At 44.9% G+C, this 20,285-nt stretch overlaps 1 protein-coding gene across 1 annotated transcript in view; it reads right to left on the minus strand.

The window, feature by feature from the left end:
• Positions 1-157: 157 nt before the first annotated feature.
• Positions 158-20,285, minus strand: part of LOC130103360 (voltage-dependent calcium channel beta subunit-associated regulatory protein) — a 26,969-nt gene continuing 6,841 nt past the window's right edge. Inside the window, exons 3-10 of the mRNA XM_056269608.1 lie at positions 16,416-16,561; positions 14,213-14,274; positions 12,883-13,048; positions 11,751-11,922; positions 10,522-10,659; positions 6,627-6,813; positions 4,047-4,242; positions 158-2,281 (exon numbers count right to left, since the gene is read on the minus strand). Coding sequence (XP_056125583.1) covers positions 805-2,281; positions 4,047-4,242; positions 6,627-6,813; positions 10,522-10,659; positions 11,751-11,922; positions 12,883-13,048; positions 14,213-14,274; positions 16,416-16,561 — 2,544 coding nt within the window. The 3' untranslated portion in view covers positions 158-804. The remainder of the gene's footprint in view (positions 2,282-4,046; positions 4,243-6,626; positions 6,814-10,521; positions 10,660-11,750; positions 11,923-12,882; positions 13,049-14,212; positions 14,275-16,415; positions 16,562-20,285) is intronic.

The following is a 20,285-nucleotide window of genomic DNA, read 5'->3' on the forward strand; positions in this document are numbered from 1 at the left end:
CATTGAATAGCAATGGCGGGCATCTTGAAAAATGGCGGCCATATTGCATTTGAGTGGCCAACGTCTTTTTCCAAAATAGTGGCCCCTTAGAGAGTATCTGTGCCAAATTTCATGCTTGTATACCAAAGTGAAAATTTTTTTTTTTACTAATCTGCTGCACTGTCGTCACTTGTCTCAATGTGAGGTTTGCTCTTGTTCCTCAAAACCGGCACCGAACGACAAGCTTTACCACACAACCTGTCTGCAAACTATCACAGTCTTTTACCATTCTTTTTGAAAACATCTTTTAACATAATTTATTAAATTAGTTGTTATTTAAACAAATAAAATTCCAAATGGGGGGCCATTGTGCAATGTGACGAATGCTAACTATATTTTAGTTTTGTTTTGCATCAGTGATGTTAGCTTGAGGAGTTGTTTTGGACGCGATGATGACGTTAGTAGCCCAGCACCAGCACCCTGGAAAAGGAGTTCATGAAAACTTGACCTAAACTATTCTGTACAAGAACGATAACTATAACGATGACTATATGGGCATCCACACCAGCAGACAATATCATTCTGTTAAATATAAGTGCATGCTGCGGTTTTGTCGTATGCCGCTTTAAATGCTCGAGCTCTTTAAAGTCTGATTGGCTGTCAATGTTTTTATCAATGTTCAAAAAAACTCTGAAAGAGATTCCAGCAATATTGTTCCTCTGTGTCGATAGCGTTACAGTTGTGGTGTGACTGCTATTCTCCTAGAGTTATAGCGATAATTACAACTTTATGGTTATAGTTATCATTCTTGGTGTAGCCAGCACTTTATTCTTCAAGATCCGTTGAGGTGCGGCTTACGTACACAACACACTCCTGACCTCCTCTTTGAGTCCTCAGATTAGAGTAGATCCGATCATCCAGCATGGAGGCCAGTTTGTCTGATGGACTTGTGTCAGTATAGGTGTGATGCTTGTAGTCCGAATCAGGCATGAGAGTGTCTGTATGGGAATGCAAATGAGAAGTAAATGTGGTCATCATCGGCGGCCCGTCGCGGTCCACGACCTCCATCCGTGAATGTTTATGTGAGTCTGCGGGATTAGCAGTTGTCCTAAAGTCCTCCAGTATCCCACAATCCCTCGCACTGTTTTCCAGCGGTTGTGAGGAAAAGAAATGCCGGCTTGTGTTGTTGCTGCTGTTGTTCGCGTTTTCCTCCAGATCTGGACCAGAACTTCCAGCACCCGAGGGTGGACCAGCACCTTCCCGGTCCGGTCCGACTGTTTCCGGCTCGGGCGATTCTGTACCCGCCGCTCCTTCGCTTCCCTCCTCATCCGCTGCGCTAGCAATGCGAGGCAAGGTGCTATGATAGCGTGTGTCCAAGGGGAAGTTAGCGCTGTCGCCTCTGCGTAGCGGATAGCAGCGCTGTCGCTCCAGGGATGGCGAGTATCGGGCGGTTCCAGGATCGCTGTATTGTTTGCTACGCTGCCATTGCTTCCGGAGATGAATACGGGAACGGTGACGGTGACGTAATGAGGGTGACCCCTGCTGGTCGAACTGGGGATCATGCCGTAGGAATTTGTTGAACAGCGCCTCGGTCTTCTCATCGATGCTGTAGTCTCGTCGGCGGAAGCGAGGCCTGGGTTGCGTTTCTTGGGAAGCTTTCGCCTCGTCTTCCAGCTCCTCTTTAAAGAGTCGTGCCTCAAAACTCTCGCAAACTGTGCCTTTGCGGCCAGAATTGGTGAAAAAGCGTCTGCGTTCAGATGCGGTCTTCGCAGAGCCACTTCCGAAAAGCCTAAGTTCCTCGGGAGCCTTGCAAGGAGCCTCGATTGAGGCGTATCCGCTGTCCATTTGCAGGAGCTTCCGGTTGTTCGTCTCTCCTTCAGAATCTACACTGTCCCGTCTGTTTCTCCTCGACCCGGCGTCCCGGACCACATCGTCGTATGGCAGCTCACCGTCCCCATCCATGTCGTCATCGATGTCTTGCGACTGGTAATTGGGGACGCCTGATCTTGACGCTCCCGCTGAACAAACGCTGTCCGCGTCGCTGCGAGTGGAGTCTCTGTCGTTACTGCTCAGGTCCGAGGAGGCGTACTGTTCCAGCGAAGCTCTCAAACTCCAGATGTCCCGGTATAAGCTGGGCTGATCTAGACTCTCCTGACGACTCAGTGGACCGAACTCTCCTGAAGCTCCTGCCATCATCTCTTCCCTGTCCTCCATCTCCTGGGAGGAGGGGAACGCTGGAGTCGGGTCTTTGGTCACTGCATCTGTGTTGTGCTGGAGCTCCATTACAGCCTCTACCTCTAACCTGAAGGGGGGCAAAGACATGATGTCAATCGCCAGACAGAAAGGTAAACATTGTAATTAAAGGTGCATTGTGTAATATTTAGGAGGATCTGTTGACAGAAATGCAATATCATATACATAACTATGTGTTCAGTGGTGTATAAAGAGCTTACTTAATGAACCATTATGTTTTTATCAGCTTAGAATGAGCGTTTCTCTACACACACCGCGGGTCCGCTTACATCGACATGTTTCTACGGTGGCCCTGAACGGACAAACACGTTTCGTCACTATGTTGTTCTTCATGATAAGAAGCTGCTAAAGTCAGCGAATAAAACACTGACACAATGATGAACAAGTAACAATAATATTCGCAATTACATCGTTTTACTGAATTATTAAGTAAACCTAATTTCCCAATTTATCTTTGTAAAGAAACCTCATTGTTTAACTGGCTACTGTTACTGTCTCAGACGACGACATCACTTCCTGTCGGCCACCGTAACTTCTGTCGGGTGCGATTCTCAACCTCACCACTAGATGCCGCTAAAACTTACACACTGCACCTTTAAGTCTTATATTTGTAATAGAAGGAGATTATTCCAGACAAATTAATAATCAGAACTTTACAGAATCTTTCAAAGAATTTAGCAACAAGTTATATCAATTTGACAAAGATTTGCCTCCATATGCATTTGCTGAAGATTTGAGATGCATCGAGTTAGAGTTGTCAAAAAGTACTTCTAAAAACACTGTGTTGACGCACTCAACATATATATCTGTGATTGGCTACAATGATCAACACTTACTCTTCACTGAGTGCTTACACAGATACACACGGGAGCGTTTGAAAGCAGGCGTCTATATCAGCGGATCCCTAATATAGATCCGCTGATAGACGGATCCGCTGATAGATGGATCCGCTGATAGACACTCCCGGGTGTATCTGTGTAAGTGCTAGATGAAGAGCTTCAAACTGTCATTCTTCATCATTGTAGCCAATCACAGACATATATGTTGAGTTGTCAACACAATGGCCAATCAGAGCCGTTTAAGAATCCAATCAACAGTGCTCAAAATGCTAGAGGGAAATGCTGGTTTTGTAACATTTTTTAAATTTTAGTACCGACTTGGTACTGAAGTCGTTACTTTTGACAACTCTACATCGAGGATTGTTTTGGAATTGGACTGTGAACGGTAAGGTGCCTAAAGATCCCCTAAGTCCAACCCTTCTTCTGAAGGGTCAGTATATTTAGCTCTAACTCTAATTAAACACACCTGAACCATCTAATCACGGTTTTCAGGATTACTAGAAACATTCAGGCAAGTGTGTTTGGGTGGGTTTGATCTAAACTCACCTAATTCAGGGGTGTTCAATCCTGATCCTGGACTTTTGTGTATCTATGTAAGCGCTCAGTGAAGAGCATCAAAGATGTCATTGTTCATCATTGTAGCCAATCACAGACATGTATGTTGAGCACGTCAACACAATGGCCAATCAGAGGTGTTTAAGAATCTGTTCAACAGCGCTCAAAATGCTAGAGGGACGTCACATTTTAAAACATTTTAGTACCGACTTGGTACCGAAGTCGGTACTTTTGACGACTCTACATCGAGGATTGTTTTGGAATCGGACTGTGACTCCTGAAATTCAGATCTGGGCCGACACTATGTTGCTGTCTGGGAACCCTGCCCTAATCAGGGGTGTTCAATCCTGATCCTGGACTTTTGTTCCAACCTGCAGGATTGGACACCCTGCCCGAACTTCTGGGATATTTTGTCCGTACCTGCTGAGGGCCTGAGGAGCTCCTGCATTGACGTCCAGAGAACCGGCCGAGAGGCGTCTAGGCGGCTCCATCTGTGGCTGAGCGGGAGGGTTTTGCAACAGAAAGTCATCGACTCCACCCTGGAAGTTTTCTTCTCCCTGGTCCAGAGTCTCACTGGCCGCCCGCTGCCTCTGAAACACACGTCTCCGCGGAGAACCTAAAAGAATAGCAGGGATAACCAGGTAAGAACATGCACGGATGACTCTAGTTGACTTAAGCCGGTCCACACTGTGGGATTTTGGCTGTCTGAGACCAATTTTGCAAATACTAAAAGAATCCTCTGATCCTAGGCTAAAATCTGAAGTGTTTGATCTTTAGTTTGACATGTTCACCGACTGCCGATTAATGTCCGTTGCGATCAAATTTGACCTCCGACGAAATTCTGGCGGTGTCAGAAGATTTGACTCTCAGTCCTGCAGTGACTCTCCTACGACCACCGTCATATTGTCAAGCCATGAGTTAGAGATTTCCTTGTAGCCACCGTTTCAATCCCGCGTGTAATGCAGCCCACAGTTGTGATGATGTAAAACTCCGGACAAGTTTTCTTGCGTGCATCTGTTTTTCACGCGTCTTGACTGCCGTACAGTCTGACATGGATTACAGCGATGGGTAACACTTTACTTGAAGGGGGTGTGCATAAGACTGACATGACACCTTCATAATCATGACATGACACGTCATGAATATGAAGGAGGTTTTATGCATGTTTATGACAACTGTCATTAAGTGTCATTCACTCAATTATGACATTTTTAATGCAAATATGACATTGTTTGAGATGTCCTTGTTATGACAAATTGTCATAAATATGTCATAAACATGACATAGCAGATTAATTATCAAACTTAAGAAACCACTTAGCTTTATGGGTTAACATTAAATTAAACTGTCATGAGGTTGGTTTTGACATTGGCTGTCATGAGGCATTATAACTGTGTTATGAATATTTTTCTTGACCTCGACTACAGTGGTACAGATTGAATTTGTCATTAAAATGTTATAACGGCCTTATGACAGCCAATGTCAAAACCAACCTCATGACAGTTTAATGTAATGTTAACCCATAAAGCTAAGTGCTTTCTTAAGTTTGATCATTAATTCAATTGAATTTAATTAATAATTAATCTGCTATATAATGTTTATGACAGGTTGTATTGTCTTAGTAATGTCAAGTTGTCATGACAAAGACACTGAGAGATTATGATGTATGGTTTATGTCAAGTTGTCATAACAAAGACATCTCAAACAATGTCATATTTGCATTAAAAATGTCATAATTGAGCGAATGACACTTAATGACAGTTGTCATAAACATGCATAAACCCTCCTTCATATTCATGACATGTGTCATGTCATGATTATGAAGGTGTCATGTCAGTCTTATGCACACCCCTTCAAGTAAAGTGTTACCCAGCGATGGTCATGTCGTGCAGTCTGACAAGCAACAATCGTAAAGAACTATTAAAAATCGCACCGGCTTAACAATCACAGGCTGAGAGGAAACACAAGCTCTCATCATAACTACGAAGCAATCTTAGAAGTGACTGATTTTTATAACACTCTACATAGGCAGCATCTGAGGCATGTGACAGTGTTATATTAGTATTATTTATGTACTATTATAGTATTTAGCTATTATTTTCATTTTAATTTTAGTTTACGTTTTAGTAATTTTAGTTTACGTTTTAGTAATATCATTATTTATTTTTGTCATTTTAATTTTTTTTATTTAACAGTATTTTTTTTTTTTTTCAGTTTTACTCTTAGTAATTTTAGCACTTCAACTTTTGAAATATTTTTAAACTTAGCTTAAGTTTTTTTTAAAGTTTAAGTGTTTCATCTAATATTTATATTTTATTTCAGCTTCACTTCACTTCAGTTAACAGAAACATTACATTTTTAGTTAACAACCCAGAGGCCCAGGACCGGATCTGGGCCGACACTATGTTGCGGTCTCGAAATAACAATACTGTGAAATGCTAATAAACATTAAAAAGTGCATTACAATAGTCCATGTAAATTAGAACTATTTTTATCAGTGCATTTTGAAATATGACGATTGTTCTCACAGATCTTGTTCTTCAGGAGCGGACAAGTGAAGAATCTCTCCGGCCTCGCTCATGTAATGCACTCTAACTCTACAGCTGCACTGACCGACCTTCCACATCAGGTGAAGAATAATGCCATTATTTAATTTCATTTATCATATCATTCATTTATCAGGAAGCAGATTTGTCCTGCACTCTTGGTTGAAGTCTGTGAGCCAATCAGATCTCACAACAGTCACGTGACTTTAACTAGACTGAGCTTCTCGACCCGTATTGATCCGGTATTGATTCCTCTTCTCCAGGCTCATTCAGAGCTGAATAAAAGCTCTCATTGTTTAAGGAGAAAGCCTTTGAACTGTGTGATTTCTGAGCAATATTGCAGCTCATATCATGAGGAATCTTTATTGTTTAAGTTTTGAGAACTTTGAAACATCTTTCAGAAAACAAAACACTTATTAGAAATGAATTATTTAATAATTACATGGTATATCACCTCTCATATCAAGACTCGCTGCTCTCTGGACGGTGTCGAGTCTCCATTTCTTGACGCTGAAGAACGGACCCGCTCCCTCCAGGCTGGCGTGGCGTCTGAGCTTAGACAGGAAGTGGAACACGGTTCCCTGAGCTGGACAGGAAGTGACATCTCTGTCCATCAGCAGGCTTCTGCTCATCACCTCAATCTGGAGAGGAAAACCAGGAGTGAACAGATGGTGGAAGTGAAGATGGTCACAGGTAACATGGCTGAATCTCCGGCTCATATTACAATCCTTAATCAAACGTATTTAAGGGGGTTTAATGCCCCTTTTTGCAATATGTAAAATAAGTCTATGTTGTTCCCAAAGTGTGTATGTGAAGTTTTAGCTCTAAATACCCCACACATTTTTTTTACAGCATGTTAAAATTATCATTTTTTTAAGGGGGCAGTAAAAACGCGTCATTTTGTGTGTGTGCCTTTAAATGCAAATGAGCTGCTGCTCCGGGCACAGGGGGCGGAGCTTCAAGAGCTTGTGTGTGTGTGTGAATGTGAATTGAATTGGAATGGGCGTTACATTTCTGACATGCTCTAAGCGTTTGACCAATCACAACAGACCGGGCCAGTTGACCAATCCGAGCAAACTGGGCTTTTCAGAACGGCAGCTTTAAAAGTGGAGTATGTAGTTTCTGCGATACTAGCGGAATTACAAAAGTACAGCATATTTTGCAATGCCCCTTTCTCCAACTCAAACATCATAATCACAGCTCTCACGGCTGCTTGTGAAGTTATGTCTCAACAGGTAAATGTAGACTACTTTCAATAAGAGCTCCAACATATTGAGCAAGCAACGAGTAGCTAACACTCTTTCTAGAGTGAATACGAGCTTCTCGCCTGTAATAAACCAATCCATCGGATCTGCACCTGACGCACGACTGTTAGACTCTGTCTACTCTGGACACATCATTATAAACTGGAAAATTTGTCTTTCTGATGCAGTGTGGTACTGAAGAATCCATTTTAGGTCGTAGAATCTCAATGGACCTGATCATGACCTGTTTGAAGGTCTAACTGCTGTGAAATTCAGCTTGCACTTCTGGAACTAAAGATTAATATCTGCATATAACACATCAGTCAGCGGCTAAACATCCTCTAGCTCCGCCTGCTACAGTAGCCACACCCCAAACTCACAATCTGGTACAGTAGCCACACCCCAAACTCACAATCTGGTACAGTAGCCACACCCCAAACTCACAATCTGCTACAGTAGCCACACCCCAAACTCACAATCTGCTACAGTAGCCACACCCCAAACTCACAATCTGCTCCAGTAGCCACGCCCCAAACTCACAATCTGCTACAGTAGCCACGCCCCAAACTCTCCCTCTGCTACAGTAGCCACGCCCCTAACTCTCAGTCTGCTACAGTAGCCACGCCCCAAACTCTCCCTCTGCAACAGTAGCCACGCCCCTAACTCTCAATCTGCTACAATAGCCACGCCCCAAACTCTCCCTCTGCTACAGTAGCCACACCCCAAACTCACAATCTGCTACAGTAGCCACACCCCAAACTCTCCCTCAGCTACAGTAGCCACGCCCCTAACTCTCAGTCTGCTACAGTAGCCACGCCCCAAACTCTCCCTCTGCAACAGTAGCCACGCCCCTAACTCTCAATCTGCTACAATAGCCACGCCCCAAACTCTCCCTCTGCTACAATAGCCCCGCCCCAAACTCTCCCTCTGCTACAGTAGCCACACCCCAAACTCACAATCTGCTACAGTAGCCACACCCCAAACTCACAATCTGCTACAGTAGCCACACCCCAAACTCACAATCTGCTCCAGTAGCCACGCCCCAAACTCACAATCTGCTACAGTAGCCACGCCCCAAACTCTCCCTCTGCTACAGTAGCCACACCCCAAACTCACAATCTGCTACAGTAGCCACGCCCCAAACTCTCCCTCAGCTACAGTAGCCACGCCCCTAACTCTCAGTCTGCTACAGTAGCCACGCCCCAAACTCTCCCTCTGCAACAGTAGCCACGCCCCTAACTCTCAATCTGCTACAATAGCCACGCCCCAAACTCTCCCTCTGCTACAGTAGCCACACCCCAAACTCACAATCTGCTACAGTAGCCACACCCCAAACTCTCCCTCAGCTACAGTAGCCACGCCCCTAACTCTCAGTCTGCTACAGTAGCCACGCCCCAAACTCTCAGTCTGCTACAGTAGCCACGCCCCTAACTCTCCATCTGCTACAGTAGCCACGCCCCTAACTCTCAGTGTGCTACAGTAGCCACGCCCCTAACTCTCAGTCTGCTACAGTAGCCACGCCCCTAACTCTCAGTCTGCTACAGTAGCCACTCCCCTAACTCTCAGTCTGCTACAGTAGCCACACCCCTAACTCTCAGTCTGCTACAGTAGCCACACCCCTAACTCTCCATCTGCTACAGTAGCCATGCCCCTAACTCTCAGTCTGCTACAGTAGCCACGCCCCTAACTCTCAGTCTGCTACAGTAGCCACACCCCTAACTCTCAGTCTGCTACAGTAGCCACACCCCTAACTCTCAGTCTGCTACAGTAGCCACGCCCCTAACTCTCCATCTGCTACAGTAGCCACACCCCTAACTCTCAGTCTGCTACAGTAGCCACGCCCCTAACTCTCAGTCTGCTACAGTAGCCACACCCTTAACTCTCAGTCTGTTACAGTAGCCACGCCCCTAACTCTCCATCTGCTACAGTAGCCACACCCCTAACTCTCAGTCTGCTACAGTAGCCACACCCCTAACTCTCAGTCTGCTATAGTAGCCACACCCCTAACTCTCAGTCTGCTACAGTAGCCACACCCCTAACTCTCAGTCTGCTACAGTAGCCACGCCCCTAACTCTCAGTCTGCTACAGTAGCCACACCCCAAACTCTCCCTCTGCTACAGTAGCCACACCCCTAACTCTCAGTCTGCTACAGTAGCCACACCCCTAACTCTCAGTCTGCTACAGTAGCCACACCCCTAACTCTCAGTCTGCTACAGTAGCCATGCCCCTAACTCTCAGTCTGCTACAGTAGCCACGCCCCTAACTCTCAGTCTGCTACAGTAGCCACACCCCTAACTCTCAGTCTGCTACAGTAGCCACACCCCTAACTCTCAGTCTGCTACAGTAGCCACACCCCTAACTCTCAGTCTGCTACAGTAGCCACACCCCTAACTCTCAGTCTGCTACAGTAGCCACGCCCCTAACTCTCAGTCTGCTACAGTAGCCACTCCCCTAACTCTCAGTCTGCTACAGTAGCCACGCCCCTAACTCTCAGTCTGCTACAGTAGCCACTCCCCTAACTCTCAGTCTGCTACAGTAGCCACACCCCTAACTCTCAGTCTGCTACAGTAGCCACACCCCTAACTCTCAGTCTGCTACAGTAGCCACACCCCTAACTCTCAGTCTGCTACAGTAGCCACACCCCTAACTCTCAGTCTGCTACAGTAGCCACGCCCCTAACTCTCAGTCTGCTACAGTAGCCACGCCCCTAACTCTCAGTCTGCTACAGTAGCCACTCCCCCAACTATGTACAGGCAAGCAGAACATAAACACAACACGTTTTTCCATAGAAAACTATTATAAAGAAAATACTCAACATTAAGGCACTTTAAGTGTTTTCACGCTGTTTATAGTGATTGAAATACTGCAGCAGGGACTGTATATGGATCACAAGCGCCCAAAACTTGAATTTTGTTCACATATTGTAGTTTTTCACCTTTTGATATAGAAAACTGACCGGCCTGTGCTGCAGTTCTATGGATGTTTTGTTCTCCATGTCTCCGCACCAGTCCCGTGACTGACAACTATGAATTGTTGTTGTTAGTTCATAATGTCACCAAATGAAACGCTACTGCAGTGTTCCTGGGTTTCTCAGCAGTGACTCACGGTGTGTGATCGGGGAGGTTTGCTGGTGTGTTCAGCGCTGGTGTTCAGGGTGGAGTTGAGTGTGTCTCCGGGAAGAGCACAGCTGGGGCTTTGACTGATCCACAATCCTGGAGCCTCCGGCACAGGGCCCTCAGCAGGCTGCACACACACACACAAACACACACATATTTTTATCTGCTCTGCTCCTCAACCTAGTGCACAGACTACATAGGCTGCGTTTTAAGGCATCATGCGCATCAGACTCCAGAATATGACCAGTATGATAAAGAAACCTTTGGACAAATTCTAACTCAGTATCGCATCCATCCTTTATGGAGAAGTTGATCCCCGAATGCATTGAGTATCAATGTAAGTTTAGCATTTTTGACTAAAAAAATCAAAAAAAAAAAAACGTAAAATATTTCACTTCATCGGAATGGTACGAAAGTTGGTAAAGGTTTCGGCACTTGCTGTATGAACACACAAAAATATCACGAACATGATGTGAACAGGTTAAACGGTCCTGTAAGCAATAGTCACACTTGTGCTCCTCGCGGTCAGAAACGAGCGCATTGGAAATGAATGAGAGACGAGTTTCCTCTAGTGGAAGCGTTTGGAACTGCAGCCGAACAACATCTCACTGAAAGATCATTATCTTTAGATATCAACCTCAAATTTGGAACACAACTTGTTTAGATTTTTTGCCTTTGATTTTATTGCAGTTTTATAGTAAAATGTGATTTTGAAAATATATATATTTTATATAAAAATTGAAAATAGTATTTTTGTGCATTTTTCATAGCAATACACATAAAAGTCTGTTACTGTTTTCACTTCAGCAATAATCTGCCAAGCGTCGTATTTAATAAGAGATCAAACTTCAGTCTGTCGCTCTAAAGCATTCAAGATTTACAAGTTGGAAATTACATTTTCAGGTCTATGCTCAACAACTAAATAAACTAAATGGATTATAAATGTAGCGTAAATATAATTATGTATAAAAAATCCCCTAAAAATACAAAATATTAAATAAAAAACATTATCAAACTAAAATATAGTATATTAATTTAATAAAATAAAATAAAATGTGACTGACACACAAAGAGCACCAGAGGGTTAAACTGTTTCTTTTGTCATTATTATCCACAAATGCTGTATCATTGTCATTGTGAAAATACACAAATAAAATATTGGTTACACTTTATTTCGATAGTTCACTTTAGACTGAAAGCATGAGGTGTGTGTGTCACCTGGAATATGGAGAGAGACGGGTGTGTTGAGGGCTGTTCGGTGACCGTCACGCTGTTCTCCGGGGAATCACACTCCATGATGGTGAGGATCTTCAGCGCCGGCGCCGGGATGTGCAGGTGTGTGAGACGAGCTTTCTTCAGGTGATGGAAGTCTCCTTCTGTGAGTGTGTACCTGACAGAGAGAGAGAGGGCTGCACGATTAATCACAATTTACATGTAATCACACTTAAACTGATTTGGCTTATCACAATTATGAAATGGCAAAGGCTGTGATTATTAGTTATGTGCAGCTTGTCAGTGAAGCACGGCTCAGTAATCGCGGCTCACTCTGAAAGCACTGCGAGTCGCTTATAACGTGCATTTGAAAAAGCAACACGCGTCGAACATCTTTCCAAACATGAGAAGCATTTATGAACCTCTTGTCCAACAAAAGACAACATTTAATAACATGCTTTTACTCCAAACTCACTTCATAAGGAGAGGTGAGCTCGTCCTTCTGTGAGATGATGCGCTTCATTCACAGAATAAGGCAGTCGTGTGTTTATTACTCATGTTTAATCAAAGCGTTTCAATCTTCTGTTTATTCAGATACAGAGAGTGTGATGCTCATAGGGATTTAGGGACACACACACACACACACACACACACACACACACACACACATATATATATATACATACACACACACACACACACATATACTGTATATATACATATATATTATACACAAACGTTTATGTTAGATGTGATTAGGTTAGGTTTGATTTGACAGCCCTACCATAACTGACTTTTTGTCGATACTTTTTGAATAATTTCGACTTTTTATATAAATTTCGCCTCTAGTATTCTATTTTTATGTCATGATTATGACTTCGGATGCAGTGTTGGGTAAGTTAAAAAAGTTATTAGCTACTTATTAGACCTTCAAAGATTACTGTACTAATTACTCTCTCTAAAAGTAATGAATTACTTACTAATTACTGTCTAAATCCCATAATAACCTCGACCACAATAAAAGGATAGATGTGAAACTGCTCTTTTAATTCTTTTAAATAAAGAATATATACGTGCATAAATAATTTTTGAATTGACCAAAGTACTTGAAGTGAAAGGTTAAGGAACCGTGTCTGACCTTCGACCTTTCTCCTGGTCTTTGGCGCTCTGATCAAAGATGGCGGCCTCGTTGAAAGAGACCCGTCGCCCGGTGAGGGACGCGGACAGGAAGTGATCCGTGTTCGTATCGCCATGACAACCGGAAGTGGACAGCGAATCACCACTCTCGAGTCTGATGGTGATGTCTGAAGAAGATGAAGAAAAACCTCAATAATGCACATTGGTTTCTCTTTTCAGGAGTAAGTAGGTAAAATTTATTTATACAGCGCTTTTTACAGACAGGGTCACAAAGTGCTTTACAATAGACAATAAAACATAGTAGAAAAAAAGGATTTGGTCAATGATTTGATGTGAGTTCGCCCCAAGAAAAAAATCACCCCAAGGTTCCTTAGACTAGGCCGGACCGCAGATGACAAAGGCCCAATGTTCTGCATAATCGGAGGGATAGCGCTGTCTGGCGCTATAATTAAAACCTCCGTCTTCTGGGTTCAGCTGCAAAAAGCTTTAAGCCATCCAGTTGTTTATAACATCTATGCAATCTAGGAGCCTTGTAAGTTTAGATGACTCATTTTGCCGGAAGGTAAAATGAAGCTGAATGTCATCTGCGTAAAAGTGATAAGAGATGTTTAAATTACGAATAATCTGACCCAGAGGCAACATGTATAAAGTGAACCGTTTTAGGCCCAACACTGAACCCTGTGGAACACCACAAAACAGGGGTGATGATGCAGAGTCGGAATCCCCAATAAAGACATCATAACTTCTATCTGAGAGATAGGATGTAAACCAGTCTAGGGCCATTCCTGATATGCCCACCCATTCATGTAATCTCTTAACCATGATATGATGGTCGACTGTATCGAAGGCAGAACTGAGATCTAGAAGTACCAACATTGAGCATAGACCTGCGTCTGAAGCCATCTGAAGGTCATTACAGACTCTCACCAGGGCGGTCTCAGTAGAGTGTCTCTTCCTAAAACCCGACTGAAATTTGTCATACAGCTCCAAATTCTCAAAAACAGCTGTAAGTTTATTAGCCACAACAACGGCAACTTTGAAATGGGGCGATAGTTCTGCAAAACTGTTGGGTCCAAATTAGGCTGCTTTATTATAGGTTGGATAGTGGCATGTTTAAAGAAAGATGGGACACAGCCTGTGGCCAATGAAGAATTAACAATAGCCACTATACTAGGGCCAATGGCAGGAAGTGCTTTTAAGAATAATGAGTCATTAAGGAAAATAATGTTTTCATTAATGAAACAAAACTGACCAACATAATCTCCTCACTGCCGTGACTACATTAATTAATTATGAATTGTCTGTGAATGTATGAAAGCATGTTCCAGCACCTTGAGTCGGCTGACTCTCCTCTACGTATGTAGTGTTGGTTTTCTCCAGGTCATCACTGGCTCTGAACGTCAAACAAACACAAACAACATCATAATGTGAGAATATCAGCATCCGTTGCACTCAAGCATCTGAGATGTATTAATTGGTTTAAGTACGTGATAATGTACATCCAGCCGGTTGTTTTCCCAGAATAAACCCGACAGGGTGATCAGGGTCAGGTCTGCATCAGCCTGAGGGGGTTTATTCTGAGATAACACACACACACCTGAAGGGGTTTATTCTGAGATCACACACACACATTTCATTTTTTTTTCATTTCATTTATTTATTTATAAAGCACAATTAAAACAACATGGTGTTGACCAATGTGCTGTACAAAACACACAATAAAATTACATGATAAAATGTGTTTTCAGACAATACAACAACTAACAAATATTCATATACATACATACATTCATAACACACACACACACACACACCTGAAGGGGTTTATTCTGAGATAACACACACACACACACACACACACCTGAAGGGGTTTATTCTGAGATCACACACACACACACACCTGAAGGGGTTTATTCTGAGATCACACACACACACCTGAAGGGGTTTATTCTGAGATAACACACACACACACACACCTGAAGGGGTTTATTCTGAGATCACACACACACACCTGAAGGGGTTTATTCTGAGATCACACACACACACCTGAAGGGGTTTATTCTGAGATAACACACACACACACACACACCTGAAGGGGTTTATTCTGAGATCACACACACACACACACACACACACCTGAAGGGGTTTATTCTGAGATAACACACACACACCTGAAGAGGTTTATTCTGAGATAACACACACACACACTCACACACACCTGAAGGGGTTTATTCTGAGATAACACACACACACACACTCACACACACCTGAAGGGGTTTATTCTGAGATAACACACACACACACACACACACACACTCACACACACACACCTGAAGGGGTTTATTCTGAGATAACACACACACACACACTCACACACACACACCTGAAGGGGTTTATTCTGAGATAACATACACACACACACACCTGAAGGGGTTTATTCTGAGATAACACACACACCTGAAGGGGTTTATTCTGAGATAACACACACACACACACCTGAAGGGGTTTATTCTGAGATAACACACACACACACACACCTGAAGGGGTTTATTCTGAGATAACATACACACACACACCTGAAGGGGTTTATTCTGAGATAACACACACACCTGAAGGGGTTTATTCTGAGATAACACACACACACACACACACCTGAAGGGGTTTATTCTGAGATAACACACACACACACACACACACACACACCTGAAGGGGTTTATTCTGAGATAACAACCGGCTGGATGTACATTATCCCGCTTATTTTACGGATACTTGCCACATACGTACATAATTAGACACAAAATATTGATCTGAGTTGAAATATTTTATTAGGTCTTTAAACGCAGAGCTCCCGCGGAGAGATCAGTTGCAGCAGCGAGTTCAAACTAGACGGACATTTAAGAGATACGGTATACAGTCATACCACTTATTACACAGCATTTCAACACATAAATAATTATGAAGATCAGAGATATTGATTTCAGATTAAACTGTTTTAAAATCGTACCTGTTTGTATCTTATAATCCAACAGTGTTCAAAACAACAGTCATAAAATGGCCGCCGCTGCGTTTGTATGAAACAAGAGAGAGCGAGTCTGCGATACTGGATGACATAATTAAATAACTGTACACAAAATATTGATTTGACTGAGTTTTAATATTTTATTAGCTCACCAAAAGCAAAACTTCCACGCGGAGAACCGGTTCCTAGCGAGCGTATAGCGCTGCTGACTTCAGTGACCGGATGAGTCTGTGTTTCTGTTCTCTGTTGTTATCTGAGAATAATAAACTGCTGGACGGCGCTATTGACCAATCAGAATCAAGTATTCCACAGAGCCGTGTAATAAAGTTTGTTAACACACACACATACACACTATATGTGCCGATGAACAGGTTTGTCTAGTCCAGTATTTCCAGTGAAAAACATGACATTCGAGAGGATTGTGTGTCGATAGACCTGATATTGGGCGGAATAACGGCGTCTGTGCTCGTGAGTGTGAACGAATGGTGAGGCTTTCATGTTGTGTGAATGTTGACCTGGAGTATCGTCGTTCTCCTCGACAGCATCGGTGACAGAAGACCAGCAGAACGGACAGAACCATCAGCGTCCCGCCGGCGAACACACACACCATCACCAGCAGAAGCACGTAGTTCTCCTGAGAGCCCGACACCAGAGGAACGTCCTGAAACACAAACGCGTGTCAGTCTGAGATCAACGTCATGCTACACATATCAGTGCATTTCACAGAAACCTGGACTCAGAAACCCTCCAGAACAAACCGCAGTTCTGTCAGGACCACCATCGTCAAATACGATAAACAATTAGCATACAGTTTGGATCGCGGTGTGGTTCTGTTCTGGGCAGCCTAGCGTGGATAAGAGCAGCGATAACCCCCCTTAGGGTATACAGAACAGAACCAACATGAATGTATGCAGATATCATTGATTAATAAAGATTTGAATGTACAACATAATTGAGAATTTAGTCTGATTCGAAGGGGAATCCCAATGCTAAATCCTGACGGAGACAGGAGGAGCTGGGGAGGGAGGAGGGTAATCCTGACGGAGACAGGAGGAGCTGGGGAGGGAGAAGGGTAATCCTGACGGAGACAGGTGGAGCTGGAGAGGGTGGAGGGTAATCCTGACTGAGACAGGTGGAGCTGGAGAGGGAGGAGGGTAATCCTGACTGAGACAGGTGGAGCTGGGGAGGGAGGAGGGTAATCCTGACGGAGACAGGAGGAGCTGGAGAGGGAGGAGGGTAATCCTGACTGAGACAGGTGGAGCTGGGGAGGGAGGAGGGTAATCCTGACGGAGACAGGTGGAGCTGGGGAGGGAGGAGGGTAATCCTGACGGAGACAGGAGGAGCTGGAGAGGGAGGAGGGTAATCCTGACTGAGACAGGTGGAGCTGGAGAGGGAGGAGGGTAATCCTGACTGAGACAGGTGGAGCTGGGGAGGGAGGAGGGTAATCCTGACGGAGACAGGTGGAGCTGGAGAGGGTGGAGGGTAATCTTGACTGAGACAGGTGGAGCTGGGGAGGGAGGAGGGTAATCCTGACTGAGACAGGTGGAGCTGGGGAGGGAGGAGGGTAATCCTGACGGAGACAGGAGGAGCTGGAGAGGGAGGAGGGTAATCCTGACTGAGACAGGTGGAGCTGGGGAGGGAGGAGGGTAATCCTGACGGAGACAGGTGGAGCTGGGGAGGGAGGAGGGTAATCCTGACGGAGACAGGAGGAGCTGGAGAGGGAGGAGGGTAATCCTGACTGAGACAGGTGGAGCTGGAGAGGGAGGAGGGTAATCCTGACTGAGACAGGTGGAGCTGGGGAGGGAGGAGGGTAATCCTGACTGAGACAGGAGGAGCTGGGGAGGGAGGAGGGTAATCCTGACGGAGACAGGAGGAGCTGGAGAGGGAGGAGGGTAATCCTGACTGAGACAGGTGGAGCTGGGGAGGGAGGAGGGTAATCTTGACTGAGACAGGTGGAGCTGGGGAGGGAGGAGGGTAATCCTGACTGAGACAGGAGGAGCTGGAGAGGGAGGAGGGTAATCCTGACTGAGACAGGAGGAGCTGGGGAGGGAGGAGGGTAATCCTGACGGAGACAGGTGGAGCTGGGGAGGGAGGAGGGTAATCCTGACTGAGACAGGTGGAGCTGGGGAGGGAGGAGGGTAATCCTGACTGAGACAGGAGGAGCTGGAGAGGGAGGAGGGTAATCCTGACTGAGACAGGTGGAGCTGGGGAGGGAGGAGGGTAATCCTGACTGAGACAGGAGGAGCTGGGGAGGGAGGAGGGTAATCCTGACGGAGACAGGAGGAGCTGGAGAGGGAGGAGGGTAATCCTGACTGAGACAGGTGGAGCTGGGGAGGGAGGAGGGTAATCCTGACGGAGACAGGTGGAGCTGGGGAGGGAGGAGGGTAATCCTGACGGAGACAGGAGGAGCTGGAGAGGGAGGGGGGTAATCCTGACTGAGACAGGTGGAGCTGGGGAGGGAGGAGGGTAATCCTGACGGAGACAGGTGGAGCTGGAGAGGGAGGAGGGTAATCCTGACGGAGACAGGTGGAGCTGGGGAGGGAGGAGGGTAATCCTGACGGAGACAGGAGGAGCTGGAGAGGGAGGAGGGTAATCCTGACTGAGACAGGAGGAGCTGGGGAGGGAGGAGGGTAATCCTGACTGAGACAGGAGGAGCTGGGGAGGGAGGAGGGTAATCCTGACGGAGACAGGTGGAGCTGGAGAGGTAGGAGGGTAATCCTGACTGAGACAGGAGGAGCTGGGGAGGGAGGAGGGTAATCCTGACGGAGACAGGAGGAGCTGGGGAGGGAGGAGGGTAATCCTGACTGAGACAGGAGGAGCTGGAGAGGGAGGAGGGTAATCCTGACGGAGACAGGAGGAGCTGGGGAGGGAGGAGGGTAATCCTGACGGAGACAGGAGGAGCTGGGGAGGGAGGAGGGTAATCCTGACGGAGACAGGAGGAGCTGGAGAGGGAGGGGGGTAATCCTGACTGAGACAGGTGGAGCTGGAGAGGGAGGAGGGTAATCCTGACGGAGACAGGAGGAGCTGGGGAGGGAGGAGGGTAATCCTGACGGAGACAGGTGGAGCTGGAGAGGGAGGAGGGTAATCCTGACGGAGACAGGTGGAGCTGGGGAGAGAGGAGGGTAATCCTGACGGAGACAGGAGGAGCTGGAGAGGGAGGAGGGTAATCCTGACTGAGACAGGAGGAGCTGGGGAGGGAGGAGGGTAATCCTGACTGAGACAGGAGGAGCTGGGGAGGGAGGAGGGTAATCCTGACTGAGACAGGAGGAGCTGGGGAGGGAGGAGGGTAATCCTGCGGAGACAGGAGGAGCTGGGGAGGGAGGAGGGTAATCCTGACTGAGACAGGTGGAGCTGGAGAGGGAGGAGGGTAATCCTGACGGAGACAGGAGGAGCTGGGGAGGGAGGAACTGTGTAAATTTATTATTGAAGTTCTTCGATACCACATCAACAACTACTAGCCTACTAACTACTAACTACTAACAGTATTCAGGTACAGAAATTAAGAATTAAGCCTAAATGTAAAATAACACTATTTGTTCACTGTAGAAATTAAATATAGTTTCATCTTTGTTACAATTCTTAAAATAACAAAACGGATTAAATTTTAAATCTCTTAATAGAAAAAAACGGATTTATATTTAGAACACAACCAATTAATATTACAATCTCTTAATAGAACAAAACCGATTAATATTTAAATATTGTAATAGAACAAAACCAATTAATAGAACCAAAAAGCATTAATTTATTAGCTAATTAATAAGCATTAATTAAGATTAATCAGTAGCTTTTCTGATTTTTTTGTTTTTTGTAATTCTTTGCAACAGACACCTTCACTGAATCATCACTGTTGGTCTGAATACGGACTCTTAATGTCTTCTGGTGCCGCTTTACAGCTGAATATGAATTTGTCTCATATATTTGATGAAGTTTGCATCATTGATGCTGTTATTTTCCTGTGTATTACTGTGAAGCTGCTTTAGAAACGTTCCGCTAATGCTGTCAGATGAAAGGCATAATTCACCCCAAAATGATCATGCCATCGTTTACTCAACATCATATTGTTCAAACCTGCATGACTTGCTTTCTTCAGTGGAGCTGCGGCATAAAAAGCCTACAGGTTTGAATGACATGAGGACGAGTAAATGATTCATTTCATGGGTTGACTATCCCGGTTTACTACTCTAGAATACTGTAATAAACTGTAACTTCATTAAATATACATAATTGATCTGTCTGGTAACTGAATGTACGGGAGACGTCTGATAGTTCTCCAGTGTCTCAACAGTGCTGGATAATACAATTAACTGTGAGAGATGATTGATTAAGCGCTGGCCGACTGTACATAATCAAAAGTCTAATGAAAGATCTTCAGTTTGATTTCT

The sequence above is a fragment of the Rhinichthys klamathensis genome, unplaced genomic scaffold (assembly GCF_029890125.1).
Source record: "Rhinichthys klamathensis goyatoka isolate OS25496 unplaced genomic scaffold, OSU_Roscu_1.1 h1tg000284l_1, whole genome shotgun sequence".
NCBI lineage: Eukaryota > Metazoa > Chordata > Actinopteri > Cypriniformes > Leuciscidae > Rhinichthys > Rhinichthys klamathensis.